The sequence below is a fragment of the Ascaphus truei genome, chromosome 4 (assembly GCF_040206685.1).
Source record: "Ascaphus truei isolate aAscTru1 chromosome 4, aAscTru1.hap1, whole genome shotgun sequence".
Taxonomy (NCBI): Eukaryota; Metazoa; Chordata; class Amphibia; order Anura; family Ascaphidae; genus Ascaphus; species Ascaphus truei.
Genome location: NC_134486.1, coordinates 366,189,542 through 366,209,102, shown reverse-complemented (window position 1 = coordinate 366,209,102; position 19,561 = coordinate 366,189,542). Strand labels below are relative to the sequence as shown.

At 44.3% G+C, this 19,561-nt stretch overlaps 1 protein-coding gene across 1 annotated transcript in view; it reads left to right on the top strand.

Annotated features, from left to right (window-relative positions):
• NTSR2 (neurotensin receptor 2) overlaps positions 1–18,028 on the top strand; it is a 62,129-nt gene extending 44,101 nt beyond the window's left edge. The window contains exons 3-4 of the mRNA XM_075594841.1: positions 16,206–16,296; positions 17,581–18,028. Of these exons, the coding sequence (XP_075450956.1) occupies positions 16,206–16,296; positions 17,581–17,794 (305 nt within the window). The 3' untranslated portion in view covers positions 17,795–18,028. The remainder of the gene's footprint in view (positions 1–16,205; positions 16,297–17,580) is intronic.
• The last annotated feature ends 1,533 nt before the right edge of the window (positions 18,029–19,561 follow it).

The following is a 19,561-nucleotide window of genomic DNA, read 5'->3' as shown; positions in this document are numbered from 1 at the left end:
GGAGCCTGTGCCTAAGGCTCCACACTGTGGTCCAGAGTGGCAAGATCTGGAAATATTCAAGCGCAGCGTTGCCCTTCATTGCCTCTGCTTTCCAATCTTTGAACCTTCTAGGCTCTTCTTACTGAAATGTCTCCTCTCAAGAAAATTTCCATTCTCATCAGAAATTTTTGATTTCCCTTTTTGGGGCAATTACCAGGCCTTCGGGTTTTGGAGACCTAATTGCTTCTGTATAAACGCAGTCAATATTATTAACGTTATCAGGATTTTCCATCCACTTTGTATTTGCCGGAACTGCCACACACTTGACTAAAACATCTTCTGTGGTGGCCTGGGTGTCTTCACTAGTTTGATAAGCATCTAAACACGGCAAATGAAATTGAGGATCTGGATTTGTGAACTCCAGATCAAGGAGTTTGTTCTCAGTAGTCTCAGAAGAGTGCCTATCTGCTTCTGGAATAAAAGCATACCTATCAAAATCAACTTTTTCTCCTTCCTCTTTGTTATCAGTGAGGGCATTGAGTTCACTTTCCATGGTCTCCTCTTGTGACCAGCGTATCTCTTTTAGCACTGGAATCTCTTTCTCCAATTTAGTACTAAATGTCCATTCCCTGTAATCCTGCTCTCTATTTCTGACCTGCATCTGTCAGTGCTCCAACTGGACCTTGTCAAGCTCCAGTTGCAGCCAGGCCTTCTCATTGGCCGTGAGGTGTAGCAATTTGCGGGCATTGGCCATCTCGGTCTCATAGTGCAGTGTCAGGCTGGTCACTTGACTCATTATCTTACTCCGACGGGAGTACCACTGGACCTCCAGTGACGCTTTTCCCCACGTACGATCGAGGACACCTTTCCATCCTATTCTTATTAGAGACTCCATCTTTATAGCCAATTTTAATAATGCAACGACATTGCAGATACGCTTATATGGACGCACAGCTTGCTTGGTTAGGAGGTAGGATTGACTGAACCACTCTAGCAACTTTTCCCACATCCCGGTAGCATCTTTGTTGCTGATACTTCCTAACCTTTAACTGTAGTAGAATCACGCGTTCCTTCAAGTATTGATACTTCTTTCTTTGACGCCTTCAGCTGCTCATGCTGCTCTGAGGGGACGCACTGGGTACTCAGATGCACCTGCAGAGCTTTTTCTTTGTTAGCAGCCAGGATACTTTCTTCCTACAGGACCCACTGTTTCCCCTTGGCCTAATGTAGATGCGCACGCAGCTCTTGCAGCTGCGTCTGCAGTATATGCTTTGCTTGTGTATGCTGCTCTAGGGAGAGGCATTCTTTGCCCGCATTCTCCACCATACAGTATGTGGCAAACGGCTCCCTTTGTGTAGTGCTGCATTTGCACAGGCTCTTCACGACACAGTTTTCTATGGTTTAATTTGTAGAAAAGGGGGACAAACACATGTATACACTCTAGAGGCACTCAGCCCTCAACCTTCAGCGTCTATTTCTCCATTAGTGACACTAAACATTTTAAACACTGTTACTTTAAGAACAAACGAAATCATAAAAATAAACATCTACTCCTGTCAGGAGTCTATCCCTATCGGTAATGTTGGCTGGGTATGAAGGGTTATGTAATTGAGAGATAGTGCAAGCAGGACTATGCGATCCTTTTAATAGGCACCACACACCTGTGGAATACCCCACAGGTTCAGTATATATTAGTTTTTAGGGACCTGTATTTTTCTTTCCCGTCCCTGTGTGTAGGTACTCATTGTGTTGAGGGCTAGTATATGTGGGGCATTTCACTGATACACCCACTTCCAGTTTATACACATTTGCACTGCTATTCACTTTAGCATAGAGACTAGTCTGCTTAGCAACGCAATATATCATCATTACACTGTTAATGCCTATGAGTTTTGTTTACTATGGAGCTATAGGATTTAGCATTGACCACACACCATTGAGTGGTAACACACTCATCCATTTTACTGATTGGACTATAGGGTTAATCGTTTCCTGGAATGCTATGTAGCATTATTACACACCAAATTGCCTATAAGATTTTCTCGCTATGGAGATCTAGTGTTGGCTCCATACTACCAACATCAGCTGTTTGTGTATATTTATGCTCCTATGGTGCCAATATTGCCTAAATTGATAAGGCTGTGTTTAGTATATACTACTTTCACGGTTGCTGTTTGCATTGTACCCTTAGCCAATTTATGGCTTGCGTGACTTTTACTAGAGGCATTTATCAGTATTGATTAACCAGCTTTATTTTGTTGGCTGATTTCTTCCTCGTCTACAAGATAAAAGCACATTGTGCTGATTTTCCATCTACAATTTGCTGGTTATCATTTGCCTTTACAGGATATAAGCACATTGTGCTAATATTTAATATATTTTTATTGCACTCACCTTATACTTCATAGTCTGGTACTGATGTTTAAATGTATATCAATTAAATGGATATTTTAACTTATTCAATATGCAATACATACAGGACCAGCACCACCATTCCATACTGCCTATCTTAATTGTGTATGGTCACTTTCCCAATTACAGACACTGAGTGCACGATATAGGGACTTATCCGTTTGGTAGTGTCTATGCTCCATCGATGTTGTCTTTTTCGTTGTTTATTCATCACTTGCTCTGTGCACCTGTCTGTATATTTGACCTTTGGTCATATCAGGTAGAGAGGGTTCTTCTTTCTTTTGTTCTTTGAATCATATATACTACATTCCTGGATGTGCAGCAGTATGATCCTTTAACATTGAGTGTTCCATGGTTGTGACTGGCTGTGGGATCTTGGCATATATGTTTGCAGTGTTTGCAACGTTTGTTGTTGCACGGTTTTGTGCCATTATTATTGTCTTTAAGATCGTTATGAAGTTTTCTGTTGACTTATTTCTGTTTTGCAAACAAAAGACAAAAATGCCTGATCTGCATGCATGTGTGGTAGGTGTATCTGATGTGTGCACATATGTATGTAACACCCCTATCCCCACCTGGCTGCAGAAGATAGGGTGTCCATGCAATCAGTCTCTCTCTTGCACTGCAAACAGAATTTCTACCTGCTTCAGCGTAGTATAGCTCAGTCAGTTTTACCTTTGTCTCAGGGCTTCTCCAGTGGATCCAGGCCAAGGCTGTTGTGATGAGTAGAATAAGTAGAAAAGGGTGCCAGGAACTTTAAAAACAGGATGCTTGCTTTTATTGACAGCAGGATCAGCATACCACAAAGCGTAGACAGGGCAGGTTTTCAGCATGTATCTCTTGCAGAAGTTCCCACCCTGCCTGCAGTTCTTCCCAGTTCTTCCCTGACCCTGACTAAGGATGAAGCAGGCTCAGCCCCAGATCCCTACAAAGATCTGGACTACAGCCCTGCTCCCTGCAGCATGGGAACCTGTCTGCCCCAGCACACTCTTCCTCTCTAGGTTAGGTCCTCACCTCTTATACCAAGGGGGTATCAACCTTTACCCTTCTCTGTATCTGGGCAAAACATGCTGTAGCAATCTGTCCTCCCACCGGTCACATGGCCTACTAGAACTTTCCTAGCTCTGAGTCATGCCTCATGTGCCTGGGATCTGCAACACTGTATCTTATCTCGGAGCCAGCTCACATGCAGGACCATGTGAAATGGTTTTAACACCTACACTGCCAGAGTGCTGCCCTAGCCTGCATGCTAAAATGGGCCTGGATTTAGAAGGGGGCTACATGTATATGTTGTGTGCATCTTGTGATTGTGTTTATTGTGCGTTTTTGTGTGTATGAAGCTTGCTTATAGTATGGTATGTGTATGGTGCATTTGTCTGGTGTGTGTGCATCTGTGTATGGTATGTGTAGGCCCCCCTGATTCTTGGGCCTGTTTTTTTGCCAGCCAGCCCCTGCTGGTACTAGCCATTGTTCCTAGCCTCGGCATGCTGAACACAATAAACATTATATAGAAAACAGTAACGTGAGGTTAAACATTTTCAAGGTTTTGTAACGCCACTAAGATTGTCCTATCGCCGTTTGTTGTTTTATAGTTAGAGAAAGGGCCCTATCCAGTTAGTGTCTGTAGCAATGACTTCAGATAGCTCAAAAAGAGGAAGCCTATGCATAAGAGTGGCTCCCCACACAGGAGCTCCGGAGCAAAGTTGAATCGGCCCCATCAGCAGGTCGGCTTCTAACTCAGACTCAGCATGCCTAGAAGAGGTATTCAGTATACTGTACCGGGATACTGATACCGGCGGAAGAGGGGTAGTTCAGGCCCCTAGGCGCCCAGTTAATGTGGAGCATTACAGACGCTCTATAGAAAAGGGACAAGCTAGAGTAACTAATGCCAAAGTACCATGCCCAAGTAACTCCCCAGCATAAGAAGAGTCAGAGTTACCTACGGAAGCAGCATTGAGTACAAACATGATTGTTCACCTGTCAAATGTGTGTGGAAGAGAAAATGTCTTGATGTGAAGAGCATTCTAAATGGCTGTAAATAAAGCTCCTGTTTGAACTATAAAAGTTCCTGGCGCCCTTCATTATTTCATCTGCATATCTAAGCCCAGCATGCATTAAGCACCCTGAAAAGGTATGAGACGGAGCAAAGCCATTTACATAGTCAACCCTCACCTTTCCTCTGGCATCGGTGGCTGCATTTGACGTCACAACATCATGTAAACATCGCATTTCAATTTGACTGCGTGGTCATGGCGACGCATCGCCATAGGCTGCCGGAGAGAAGCTAAGAGACATAGGGGTTCATGCAGTAAGCAGCGGAAAGGCAATTCTCGCCACTTTCCCGCCTAAAAAGCCTATCCCTATTCAGTAACGGGCGAGAAAGTGGCGAGATTAAAAAAAAAACGCCAGTTTGGCTGGCGGTTTTTTTTTTTCCCGCCGGTGGCGGGGCGAGAAGGCACTTTCCGCCAAAAAATCCAACTTTTTCCGCCACACTGTATTCTAGTAGAACGTCATATCCGTCATATCCGTTCTTCCCCAAGCCTCTGTCACATGGTCTACTAGAGCCAATCAGAGTTGGGATAGACTTCCCACGCTCTGATTGGCTACCGTACCATGTGAGGCCGGCCATGATTCTTTTCATGACGTCATCTTAAAGGCAATTGAAGCAAAGCCATTCTGATTGGCTGTGCTTTCATTGCCTTTAAGTGACGTCATCATTTTTTTTTCCGTCGGCCAAAACACATAGTTTTCACGGCCCAATCAGGGCCGTGGGAACCATGACGAAAATGTGACGTCATAGGCCTTTAAAAGCCTATGTCGTCTCATTTTGAAGCCAGACGCCGAGGAGGACGGACCTCCGGAGAAGAAAGAAGACCAGGGCGTGGCAGCAGACGGGGAGAAGACACCGGAAGAAGGTAGAAGAATACAGATGAAGATGGATTACAACTAGAAGACCCCTGGATTGTCGTGTTTTATTATTTTAATGTTTATTATTTTCTGGTTTATTATTTTATGGGTTCCTGTTCGTGGATTGATTCGTGAGTAAGCTGATCAACGGGTGTTGGTGAGTGGGTCAAGTAATGGTAAGTGAAATAAAGAAATGTATTTAATGTAAATGTGGTTTTTTTTTTGCTTTTTCATGTGTTAATTTTTTTTTATGCATATCATTTCTTGCCACTGTATGTATGTATGTATGTATGTCTAGAGAGATATATACATACAGGGTAAGAAATGATAGTGTTGTAAAATCTTTCTTTGCACTATTGTAAATGATTGTGGCTATGCTGCTATGCATAGATGTGTGTTAAATGTATTTTATTATTAGAGAGATGTAATTTTTGGGCTTCTATGCTGTACTGTAGGTTATGGTGAGGGTTGCTTTAGTACAGGGCTGCACAACATGCGGCCCGCGGGCCGCATGCGGCCCGCCGGGGCACCCTGTGCGGCCCGCGACGGCCCCCCTTCAACCCCCCTCCTTCCCCCCTTCCCTGGTAAACTCTAGCGGCCGCATTCTGTGTCTGTGGCGTGCCCTCTAGGAGCGCGCACAAGCAAACGCGCGCACTTCCCCTAATCCCCCTAACCCCCCTTCCTGGCTCCAGCAGGGGAACGCGCTCCAGCAGGGGAACGCGCTCCAGCAGTAGCGCGACCCGGAACTTCCGGGTCTGCTACTAGAGCGCGCTTCCCCCTGCTTCACCTCGGCACCAATTTTAAATGAGTTTTAGTTGCCGCCATCGCCGCCATCCACCACCACCCCCTCTCCTCTTCTTCTGTTGCCGCCGCCGACAACGAATCTGTGGCCGCCAACATCATCTGGTAGGCATGGGGTGGGGGGGTCATTCATTCATGTGGCCGGCTGCGCGATGCTGACTTGGGGGGGATGCTAGATGCTGACTTGGGGGGCATGCTGACTTGGGGGGGAGAGTGATGGGAGGTGCAGGGGGGGAGAGTGATGGGAGGTGCAGGGGGGAGAGTTATGGGAGGTGCAGGGGGGGAGAGTTATGGGAGGTGCAGGGGGGAGAGTGATGGGAGGTGCAGGGGGGGAGAGTGATGGGAGGTGCAGGGGGGAGAGTGATGGGAGGTGCAGGGGGGAGAGGGATGGGAGGTGCAGGGGGGAGAGTGATGGGAGGTGCAGGGGGGGAGAGTTATGGGAGGTGAAGGGGGGGAGAGTGATGGGAGGTGCAGGGGGAGAGTGATGGGAGGTGCAGGGGGGGAGAGTGATGGGAGGTGCAGGGGGTAGAGTGATGGGAGGTGCAGGGGGGAGAGTGATGGGAGGTGCAGGGGGAGAGTGATGGGAGGTGCAGGGGGGGAGAGTGATGGGAGTGCAGGGGGGAGAGTGATGGGAGGTGCAGAGGGGGCAGAGTGATGGGAGGTGCAGGGGGGGGCAGAGTTATGGGAGGTGCAGGGGGGGAGAGTGATGGGAGGTGCAGGGGGGGAGAGTGATGGGAGGTGCAGGGGGAGAGTGATGGGAGGTGCAGGGGGGGGGGAGTGATGGGAGGTGCAGAGGGGGAGAGTGATGGGAGGTGCAGGGTGGAGAGTGATGGGAGGTGCAGGGGTGGAGAGTGATGGGAGGTGCAGGGGTGGAGAGTGATGGGAGGTGCAGGATGATGATGAGAGGTGCTGGAGGAGAGACGATGATGATGATGATGATGATGACGATGATGATTTTACCCGTGCGGCCCAATTTTTTTTTCCTTGGAGCAGTTCGGCCCTTCGCACTTTACGAGTTGTGCAGGCCTGCTTTAGTATAATGTAATTTTTGGTGTCCTTTTTTGTATGATGGTAACTTGTTCTTTGTAACGATAGCTATAGTTAATTGTGTAATTGGTATGGATGGTATTTTAATTGTTTAGGGATGTAATTCATGTATGTTAATTGATTGATGGTGAGTTTATTGGATTACATAGTATACTTCTTGTGATGTAATGCTATTTTATTTGGATTATTGTATTGTTCACATTGATTTTCAGCGTGTACATGTAGCTTACATTTTATGCTACATGTATACAATGTAAATGCAATGTTTTAAGTGGCATTTGAGGCTTCACATTGAATGATTACATGAGATTTGTTTAGGAAATTGCTTTTTAATTAATTGAGGATGTTATGCATAAGTGGTGTTGCCATTGCAGGATGGCTTAACCCCTTAATTACCTTTGAGGTTAGTACCCGATAAGGTGATTAAGGGGTTCATTGGTATGTGAATGGCATCGAAATGTATTGGCTATTTATTATTTTGGCAACGGACCCCATGAATGATGCTGGCAACGGGGCCTTCTTCTTGAAGAGGTTAGTAGAATTTTCTTTATTTTACTACGGTATTTAATGTGTTTAATAATGGCCAAATAATGTATTATCCCTATGTGAATAATAGTTATTTGGCACATTATTGTACTGTATGTGTTGGGGGGAGGGGGTATTGGCCACAAGGGTATGTGGTAGGACTCCCTTGTGGGTGAGGGTGGTTAGGCCTCAGGAGCTGGGGGGGTTAGTGGGGGAGGGTATGTGGGTGATGGTGGGTTAACCCCTTAATGACTGTAGCGGTTAATAACCGCTATGGTGATGAAGAGGTTAGGGGACATTACATTGGATGTTTTAATTCTTGTGTCTGTTTTGCAGAAGCGGATGGGGCATGGGCAGGATGAAGATGAGGATGGCCTTCATCGTGGCAGCCGCACATAGGTGAGTGCTACAGTATATGTATTTAATGTGTTTATTGTTCAATATGTATTTTCAATGGACAACTGCACTATTATCCATTTGTGGATAATAGTAATGTTGCCCATTACTGTATTGTATGTTGTGTATTGCTGCTATGTTTATTAGGGGCAATTGTCCGCAATAAACATACTATTATGCGTTAACCCCTTCATTGCCTTAGCGGCTATCTGCTATGGTAATGAAGCAGCATTTATGTATTTTTAATAATATTGTGCGGAAGCAGGTGTCCCCTGAGCTGAACCGCATTGATTTGTGGCTCAGAGACCCCCTGCTTCCCGAGTTACAGGCCCCGGTTTGGGGCATCGGTTACAGTGTCGCCGCCATCTTTAGTGCGGGCACGTAGCGTATGGGACGCAATAAAGATGGCGGCGACACTGCCCACCCGATCACACATTCCGGGGCCTGTAACTCGGGAAGCAGGGGGTCCATGGTCCACAAAGCAATGCGGTTCAGCTCAGGGGACCCCCTGCTCACTGTACAGTATTATTAAAAATATATTCATGCTGATTCGTTACCGTAGCACATAGCCGCAAAGGTAAGGAACGAGTCTTTATTGATATGTGTGTTTTAGTCATACTGTAGATGTGCAGAGGGTCTCTGGAGCAGAAACGTTTTGGTTTTAGGTCCGGGGACCCCCTGCTCCCCGAGATACAGGCCCCTTTATGGGGTGCCGGTATCCCTCTGCTTTGTTTACTTTCCGCGGTCATGTGATCAGGACCTTTAAATGCAGAGGGATACGGGCACCTCATAAAGGGGTCTGTATATCGGGAAGCAGGGGGTACCCGGACCTGAAACAAACGCGGTTCAGCTCCCGAGATCCCTGCACATCTACACTATGAATAAAAATGGTTTTAAAAATAATTTTTAATGTTGTTTGCGCCGAGAGAACGGCGGATCTCTCTCTGCTGCAAACAAAACTCGGCAGGGGACGGCTTCTCGGCAGTTTCTCGCCAAGAAGCCGTCCCGCCACCGGTTATTAGCCATTTTAGCAAATGGTGGTGGCGCATTCATTCGCCAGGGATTCGCCCCTTACAGCATACAGCCAGTTTAACACGCCAAAAACATGGCGAATTGCTAAACTGGCTAATGCTTTTTTTCGCTGCTTTCTGCATGATACCCATACTGTACAGAGGCCTCGCTCGCTCCCCCAGCATTTTATTTAAATGTTGTGAGGAAGAGCGCGGGGTCTCTATGTGCTGCACCCACCCCCCACCCCCAAATGTTGCACCCCCCAATTTCCGCACGCCTGGATTACTGGCCACCCTTTTTATACTGTGCTCAAAATTAACCTGTGGAATTAAACATTTAAACATAATTACCTGAGAATAATGGCAATTGTGAGAAACTACAGATGTAGCCAGATATATTGTCAAGTAGTTCTTCAGGAGACAGTAGGTGGCAGCACGTTTAAATGTCCCGCAGGAGAATTAAACTTGCCGGAGATACCGGCACCCTGTAACTCAGAAGCAGGGAGTCCACGAGACTGATATTAATGCGGTTCAGCTCTGAAGACCCCCTGCTTCAATTCTGTGTAATTAAAATAAAATAAAAATTAGTGGCTAGCCGCTAAGGTAATGAAGCAGTTAAACCATAGTACCTGGTTTGTTGGGGGTAGAGGGGTGGGTGAAGAGGGTAACTGCCACTGGGTGGGTGGTTAGGCCGACTGGAAAGATTGCAGGAGGGGTTAACCCCTTCATTACCTTAGCAAAGGTAATGAAAGTGTTAACCCCTCCCACTAACAACCTGAGAGGCCTACATACCCACCCCAGGGCAACTACCCTTTTCATCCAGTTCCTCTACCCCCAACAAACCTCCCCCTCCCCCACAAAGGAATGGGCAAATTCCCATTGCCTACTAGTGCTTTTGTATGTGTGGTGTTGGGGATAGTTGCACTGAGGAGGGCGGTTAAGGCTCCCGGGTGGGGATGGTTAACACCTTGGTTACCATAGCGGTTAATAACCGTTGAGGTAATTAGGTGGTTACAGGCCAGTAGTTCATTATTTCTTATTTTACTGTCGGTGCCCACTGAAGACGCGGAAGGTCAGAAAGATGAGGACGGCCTTCATCCTGGCAGGGTAAGTACAACTTTTATTTACTATATGCTGGCTGGGTAATGTTTTATTTTTAATGGGAAAAGGCCTATTATCCAGATCTGGATAATAGGGATTTTGCCCATTGCTGTTGTATGTGTTGGGGGGTTTGCTGTGGGTAGAGGGGGTGAGTAGTAGGATGACCATTCATTGCCATTGTGGTTTATCTGTGCTCCCATTGAGGGCACAAGTATCCATAGAGGCAATCAATGGGTGTATTGGCTAGAATTTTTTTTGTATTGTATTTTAATGTTTATTTAATTTAATTGTGTATTTTGTGTTTTTTGCATCACAAATGGGCAAAAGCGCTATTAGCTATTTGGCTACTAATGCTTTTACCCATTTGTATGTGTGGTGATGGGGTAGAGGGGGTGGGGGATGGGGGTAGTTGCCTCAGTAGGGTTGCGGAAGGGGTTAACCCCTTCATTACCATAGGAGTTAAAACCGTTAATGTAATTAATGAGTTAAACTAACCCGCAATCCTCCCAGGGAGCATAACCACCCTCTATGGGGCAACTACAGTACACCCTTCACCCACCCCATTAAAATACCAGTAACCCCTTATTTACCTTAGTGGTAATTACTGGTGTTTTAATGGTTGGCATCAGCCTGTATATTTTGATGCAGAAGAGGAGGAGGAAGCCTTCATCCTGGCAGGGGTAAGTAAAACATTTATTAATTGAATTTGTAATGTGGGTAGAGGGGTTGGTGAATTAATTAATTAAAGGAGTAGTTGCCCCGGGGTGGGTCTTTAGGCCTCTCGGGTGGGTTGTTGGAGGCCTAACTACCCACCCACCCCCTCTAACCCCAACAAACCAGGTACTATGGTTTAACCCCATCATTAACGTAGTGGCTAGCAGCTAAGGTAATGAAGCTGCTTTTATTTTAGTTCAATTGCATAGGATTGAAATAGGGGGTTTCCAAAGCTGAACTGCGTTAATTTCAGCCCTGGTAACTCCCCGTTTCCTGAGATACAGGCCTGGTATGGGGTGCCGGTATATCTCCGGTAAGTTTAATTCTCCTGTGTCACGGTACCGGGACATTTAAACTTGTGGGAGATACCAGCACCCTTTACCGGGGCCTGCTAGAGTAGTGCGCAGAGCGAGTGACTGATTCTGTCTACTCTCACTGAGCATCTCTTCCAGGCTGATGCAGCCCGGTTGGAATAACAGAGTGGAAGTCTCATTCAGAAGCATGGACACCCGCTGTGTTAATCCTGATGGGCAATTCCCCCATATTATGCACTTTGCTGTGAACGCTCCACGTTTGGTCTGTGGTTCACCTGCACTTGTGCTGGGGCAGGTTAGAGATAAAGCTGGTTGCATCTGTATAGTGATAAGGGCATTGCAACCCAATATGTCTTTTTATTAATGATCTTTTCTCTGTAATTTATAAGTCAGTTGTGTGACAAAAATAATTCTATTTTATCACAAAAATGTATTCATGCGAGTGTTTTTTCCCATGGTTTTTTTTCTAGGTATAGATACCTTTCCCCCATGTCCTACACTTTAAAATGTTGAATTGGCAGATAATAAATTGTTTATAAATGTAACACTGTATAGTTCACTGCAGCATCAATTTGGAGCACATTATCGAAGATTCAATGAGATACAAATATTACTTTGACAAAGGCAGCTTGATTGCCAACTGCATACAGAACACATATTTAAGACGGTTTGTTATTAGGGAGGAAGCGGCAACAACAGAAGATGGAAAAAGGAACATCATCTGTGATCAGAAATGTGTTTGCTGAATAAAGCCTAGAAGAATAAATCAAATCCATTAATAAGCATGTCTTCTCCATCAAACATGAGATTTGGTATGAATTGATGCATTTTGTACATGTAAATAGCTAGTTTATTGTGTATAGTGTACAGTATTCCAAAATCAGCATTAAGCTTTCCATTGCAAGAGAAGTCTGTAACAGATTGCAAAGATTTTGTATTCTGACTTCAGCTTTACTTTTAGGCACACAACCCCTTTTGTGAAAAGAAGGGGCATTGTTTTTAGTCCTTGTGTGCTTCAATAGTTAGTATAATTAGTTTATAAATCTATGAGATAGAAGGCACAGGTGGGTGTTTCCTTTTCATGCAGTACTCCCAGACTGCTTGTAGGTAACAAGTACTGTAGGCTGAAAAACTGTACGCTATTTGATGCTGTGACGCTGAAGAAGGAGGAGGAGGGTGGCACGAAGGAGGAGGCGGTGGACCAGGTGGCACCAAGGTAAGTGCCTATGGGCAGCAGATTTGTAGATCTTCCAGTTTCTACTATGACGTACCTTGTCATATGGCCCCGAGTGCCAACCCTTTTGATGTGCAAGGTATGTCGATGGGTTAAATAACCCATTTTAAAGCACCATTCTCATGATAAATCATATTTGGTTGACAATAAGGAATATGGGGGAGTCTGTTCTTGCGCCCAGAAGTGGCCACAATGAAGATATGAGTTTTTTCCTGTGTCTCCAGACCCGGGCATTTGCAGTAATGCATCCTGAATGAATTTCCATGAGGACTGATCTAGATTCCTGCCAGAAACCGAAGAACCTTTTCAGGGTGCTGGATCCGCACAGGCTGGGAATAGATATACTGATGGAATAACGAAGGGCACCTGGAACTTTTATAGTACAAACATGAACTTTATTGACAGCCATCCACAATGCACACATGAATATTATTCCCAATAGATATACTTCTTGTATCTTCTTATTGTATCTTATTGTCTTATTATCTACTTATTGTATCTTCTTATACTGTATTTATATCTTCCCTAAGTAGCACCCACTCTTAATGCTCTAGGGAGGTACTTAAGCTAGTTGCTGTTATTGTCATTTTAAGTGGCAATCCCTTGTGTAGCATCTGTAATCCTCTCAATCAATCTGGCCCCATATTAGGTTACCCTTTCAATCTTGAACTGTGAGATCACTATCCCGGTACAGGGTACTACGTGCCTTTCCTTAGCACTCTGTTTCAGAGACAACAGGGGGCCTCTCAGCAAGGCCGCTTCGATTAGGTCGCAGCGCTACTATTGGGATAACCCCTACAGGACATAGGCTTCCTTTTATAACCTGTAGACTTCCGTAGTATCATGGCTACGGATGCTAACTGGATATAACTAACTATAAAATAACAATCAGGGACAGGGCAGATTCACTATACATTAACTATACATTTATATATACAGTAGGGCCCCGCTTTACGGCGCTCCACTTTACAGCATTCCACTCATACGGCGTTTCCCAATGTATACCCATATTCATTAGGTTCGGCGCTTGGTCCGTTCTTCCGGCGATTTTCGGCATGACGTGCACAGCAGCAAAGTATCCGGCTGTCACTAAACAACAGTTTTAGCTTGTGCGCAACTCCTTGTCAGATGCCATTTGTCAGCCAAACAGTCGGTTTACAGCTCTGCATCTGTTTAAAAAAAAAACAATATAGTACAGTAGGGCCCCGCTTTACGGCGATTTCCGCTTTACGGCGGCGGCCTGGAAAGGAACCCACCATATGAGTGGGGCCCTACTGTACACTTAAACATATTTACATTACCGTATTTCCTCGATTCTAAGATGCATCTTTTTTCACATTTTAACATGTCTGAAATCGGGATGCAACTTATAATCGATATATTAGAAAAACTGGTATTTGTAAGTGGTCCCTGTACCGGATCCTGGTTGGCTGCACTGCTGCCGCATTCTGTTCCCGTGCTTTGGTTGGACGCGCTTCCCCGCCTCGTATTTTCATTGGCTGAACAGCTGAGCTCCCACCTCTCACCCCGCTGTCCTGTCCAATCCCCTGGCCGCTTTCTTTGCGATGGCCTGCGGGTCGGGCCCATGTGCGTTGCGTTCTCCACCCAACCCCCCAGCTGATAGTCCATGCGTGCACCCCAGGCCCAGCATGGGAGAAGAAGCACAGCACCGAGCACAACCACCAGGGGCCGATGAGACTGGCCGGGCCCCCACTTCACTGTGCAGGTAAGAGCAGGAATCACGGGGTGCGAGAGAGTGAGGGAGAGTCACAGATATGTGACACAAATATATCTGTATTTTTATTTTTATATGCACAACACTTTATACTGTAGAATACATCATCACCATCTCTCCCCCTCACCATCTCTCCCCCTCATCATCATCACCATCTCTCCCACTCATCATCATCACCATCTCTCCCACTCATCACATCACCATCTCTCCCCATCACCATCACCATCTTTCCCACTGATCATCATGACCATCACCTCCTCTCACCCTCATCATCATTACCATCCGAATCTGTCCCCCTGATCATCATCACCATCTCTCCCTATCACCTTCACCATCTCTCCCCCTCATCATCATCACCATCACCATCTCCCCCCTCATCACCATATCTCCCATCATCATCATCTCTCCGCCTCATCACATCACCATCTCTCCCCATCACCATCTCTCCCCTCATCATCATTCATCACCATCACATGTCTCCCACTGATCATCAAGACCATCACCTCTTCTCACCCTTATCATCATCACCATCTTTCTCCCTCATCATCATCACCACCATCACCATCTCTCCCCATCCCCATCCCCATCTATCACCATCACCACCTCTCCCCCTCATCATCACCTCTCCCCCTCATCATCACCTCCCCCCCCCATCATCACCTCAGCCCCTCATCATCACCTCGGCCCCTGATCATGACTTTGGCATCTCATCATCACCTCTCCCCCTCATCATCATCTTTCCCCCTCATCATCACTCTCCCCCTCCTCTATGCCTATCTGTGGGTCGTAATAGAGAGGCGGGGGGAGATGGTATTTGCTGGCGGCGGGCGCCCCCGGTGTTAAACCGAGGATAAGCCGGCAGAGGAATGAGCAGTTGCTACAGAGGCATAGAAGGATGGCAGGAGCTCGCTCCAGAGGTCTGACCAGGAAGTCTTTCTTACTTCCGGTGTCTGCTGCTAGAGCTGTATGCTCCTCCCCTGCCATCCTGCTCTGCCTCTGTAGGAACTGCTAATTCCTCTGAAGGCTTATCCTCTGTTTAACGCCGTCACCGCCCATACCATCTTCCCCTGCGTGTCTCTATCTGGAGAGAGATGGGCCGCCCGCGGGCCCCCAGGCTTTGCCAAGGCTATAGCTACACCCCTGTAAAGGAGCATTCCACCCCCTACAATGATGAAAACAAGGGAATCCCCGTTACTGAACCACATTAATCTCAGGTTCGGGAGTTGCATAACAGGAAAGGTAGTACTGGTAATTCAGTGTAACTAAACCTCATGCATCACACAGGCCAATAGGAAGCCACAAAGGATAACGTGACTTCCTATTGGCCGTGTCACACGGGATAATTAATCCGATATTTTGTTTCCCATGGAGGGGCCGGAATGGTGGTACGTTTACAGGTATGCATAGTGTCTCATAAACTTAGGGGTGCTCAGAGCTGAAAATATTGTAGCACGCTTCAGCTCCAGGGACACTCTGCTTCCTGTCCATTTAAAAAAAGGGGTCTGGTGTCAAAAAAGATATGGAGTAGGGGGAACTGCTCCTTTAATGCATCACAAACACGATAGGCGTGTTAAAAAATAAACAGTGCTTATATTTAATACAATTATTTTCTTTTTTTAAGAAATGAAGCATACAGACCCCTCTCTTATTTAAGTGTGTAAAAGAAATTGTATTATAATTAACACATAGAGAATGTTGATTTGTAACTAAACTTCTACAAATATTGTTGACAAACTGTAAACTATATTAAGGCATTGAGGAATATACTAGGATAGTGATTGAATACCACTGGTTATTACTACAGTTGTCACTGTCAAAACCAATTAATTAATACATTGAAATGTCAAAGAAAAAATTCCTTGGTTACAATATATGTCTTAATTATACCTTCTGAAAAGCTTTTTGGTTGCATGGAAACCATATGCCCAGCACAAAGCATGTTTCTGTGCTTTTGTGCCTTTTCTGACATATACATAGAACACTTTTACTGCTTATAACAAGAAATATATGTTTTTTTGCACACTCTACAGGAGCCATAGTGATTGCATATGTTGTATGCTGGTTACCATACCATGTACGGAGATTGATGTTCTGCTATGTCCCAGATGATGATTGGTCTGGGTAAGTGTAATATAATAATAACATTGTATTTCAATGGCTATCCTTCTAGAACAATTAGTCCCATTAGTGTATCATTTAACATGTTTTAAACATAGGTAGGAGTGTTGCACATGGCATTATTAAGCAGTAATCCACTGTCATTGGGGGTTTCCTTAGGAGAACGGTGTAAGATTGTTTTACTGACCTCTACATAACCCTTGACAGAGAACTATTTAGATTACTTTTTTTTCAAGCAATATATTATTTTTAGTATTGTGTAAATCAAACAAGATGGAACAAAGACTTCATCAAGCATTGTTTTATTCACTTATACCCACTGGCTTTAGAAGCTACGGATGCCATTTATTAAGTCCAAAACATTTCAGACATTTCTTCAGATTTTTTAAGCACATGTTTACTAAGCAGTGCTCTGCCATAAGACAGCTCAATGGGCATGAGGTGTCTTCCTTCGCTACAAGGTGTATTATGACACATAAACTAATGAAGCCAAATGCACAGGAACAACTTGGGAAGGGATCTGTTGTGCCCCGGAATATTTTACACCTCCCTATCTTGCTTATATATTATAAGTGGCCCCACAGGACCTTCGGGACTAGATGTGTGCATTTGGCCTCCCTAGTTTATGTGCTATAGTGTTTGCAACAGTTTTCTGGGGATCCTGTTTGTAAGAAGACCACATAGCACCATCACAACAACTTGAGGACACATTGGAAACAGGAGTGCAGGGCACGCGCTATTGCTTCTGGACAGCAAGGTGTATTACGAAATAGATATAAAGTCCAATACGTGGATGGAGTAATACCTCCAATACCGCTTGATTTTCTTTGCTTGGAAGCATGACGTTACTAGAAAGAGCTAGGTTTTTATTAAACTATGAAGGTTTTTGTACAATCTCATTATAACATTGATATCAGAGTAATCTGAATGATACCCATCAGATTGGTTTCTTTTTTCTTTTGGAAGGATTCTGGGAAGCTAAACCCCCTTTGTAACACAGTCTTACATAAATAGAAGCCAGCATCTCTCCTGGAGGAGTCGGAATATACAGTAGGGAATCATAGCAGAGTAGATAGACGGGGCCTACAGAGACTATATAGGGTGTCCTACACTCAGGCTCTCATTAAAACCTCTCCTAATATGTACAGTAAAATAACAAGTTTACTTAGCATATAAGCAAATGTTGAATGTAATGTTATAGTTAATTTATTTTTACAATTCCTACTTCACATGTTTGTCTCTCAATATACAGTACCTAATGTTTTTTCTTTTTGATTTTTTTTGCAGATTCCTCTACACTTTCTACCATTATTTCTACATGATGACTAACACCCTGTTCTATGTCAGCTCAGCTGTGAATCCAGTCCTGTATAACGTGGTCTCCTCTTCCTTCAGGCAGCTGTTTTTGGAGACTCTTGGCTGCTCCTGGAGAAGCAATAAGGAACATATTAAGTTTTCTGGGACAATGCAAACTCCTCACAGTTTTAAGAGTAACATGTAAATGTTAAACGCTTAGACAAGTAACTGATTCATTATCGAGACAGATCCTTGAAAATGAAGACCCTACAAAAATAAATGAACAAATGCGGATGTCAATTAGTCTGTAATGCATGAAATAGACGGTCAAGTTCATTGCTAACATTAAAGGGTGTGTTTTGGTTATAAAAGCATTTCTTTTTTTGGTTTTACTTGAACTCAATTGGTTTTGTTTTGGTTGTGGATTTTGAAAATAATTTTTGGGGAAAAACTCCAAATAAGTTCACTCTGTCTTTTTTGGTTTGCAAATTCCAAAGTTCACACAGTTTATTAAAGAAAGAAAATAATGAATCCTGGTTTTGACTTGAATTTTGCTTGGATTCGGAAGTTCAGATATCAAACCTGCAAACGTGCCCATCCTTAATACAGTAGCATGCAATATGCACGTGCAAATGCTCATGTGGTATACGTGCAGTACATGCTGATGGAGCACAGTTCTATATCGATATATGTACAGTATGCTGCTCCAGTTCAGTGGTTCACCACTCATCTTAACTGTATAAACCTTGGAATAAAGATAAAAGAGCGCAAAAGCAGGCATCAAAATCTTTACGAGCAATTAAAAACATATAAAATAGTATAGAGATGTGACATCCATCGTAACCCATCTGAAATGTTTGTTCCACTTAACTTATTGTATGGCCACTAATAGATCTGACGTGTCTGGAGGAAGGATGGCAGAGAGCTCACCAAGGGTTGAAGGAAACTATCAACGTACCGTAAAAGACCATCTCAAAGATCCAATGCTCGCCCCAATGGGAGAGCCTGGATTTCAAGAAAGCGACTTGTGGATCTTTGGAGATGGTGAAAAATAGGCACAATGGGATGAAGAGTGAGTAAAAATGTATATTCCTTAGCATTAAGGACATACAACACTCTCCCCATATCAAGTAATTCCTTCAGTCCTTGAGAAAATGAATGTATAGGATAATTTCTCAATATCTGATAGGACTCTTTGTTCCCCAGTAGTTTTAGGGCTTCTTTTTTATATTCTAATGTGGTTGAATCACAATGGTTCCTCCTTTATCTGCATTCTTCATAATTCATTATTTATCTTTTTTAGTGCCAAAAGGTCCCTAAACTCATTATCAGTTAAATTGTTGAAAGGTGCTTGCGAGAAACTAAACCGTCCCACCCCCCAATCGATGATCTTTCCCCACCAATTTTTCAAATGTATCAATATAGGAGTTTGTCAGGATGTTAGGAAAAATGTAGACTTGTACTTTAGCCCTGAATGTTATTGCTCAAAGAAGCTGGACACAGGAGGAACCCCTAGAATAGAATCAGCTAACAGGTCATCCAAAAGAACTTCAAGGTCGAATAAACCACATTTTAAAAGTATATAATTTAACAACCCCATTGTCTCTCATTTCCACTCAACCACTCTCCTTATAAGGGCAGGGTGTATGAGTGCAACGGAGAGAATTCTGCATCCCTGTATTCAATTTTTTGTTAAATACGTTTTTAAAGGAGTTTCCTAGTGAACTTCTGCATAATTTTTGTTGAGCAGCAGGTATTTTATTGTACAAACTTCTGCAAGTCAATAATAGTCTCAAAAAGATTGAAATTGCTATGGGGGACAAAGTTTAGTCCTCAGCCGGGGAGGGAATTTAAGTTATTTACCAGACCAGCTGTGTGATGTGAGTGGGAGTCTGAGCATAGCAGCAGAGCTGCCTTGGTGTGTACCTGTTGGTTTGTTCTCTTTCCCCGATCTCCTTCTCCTCTATACTCT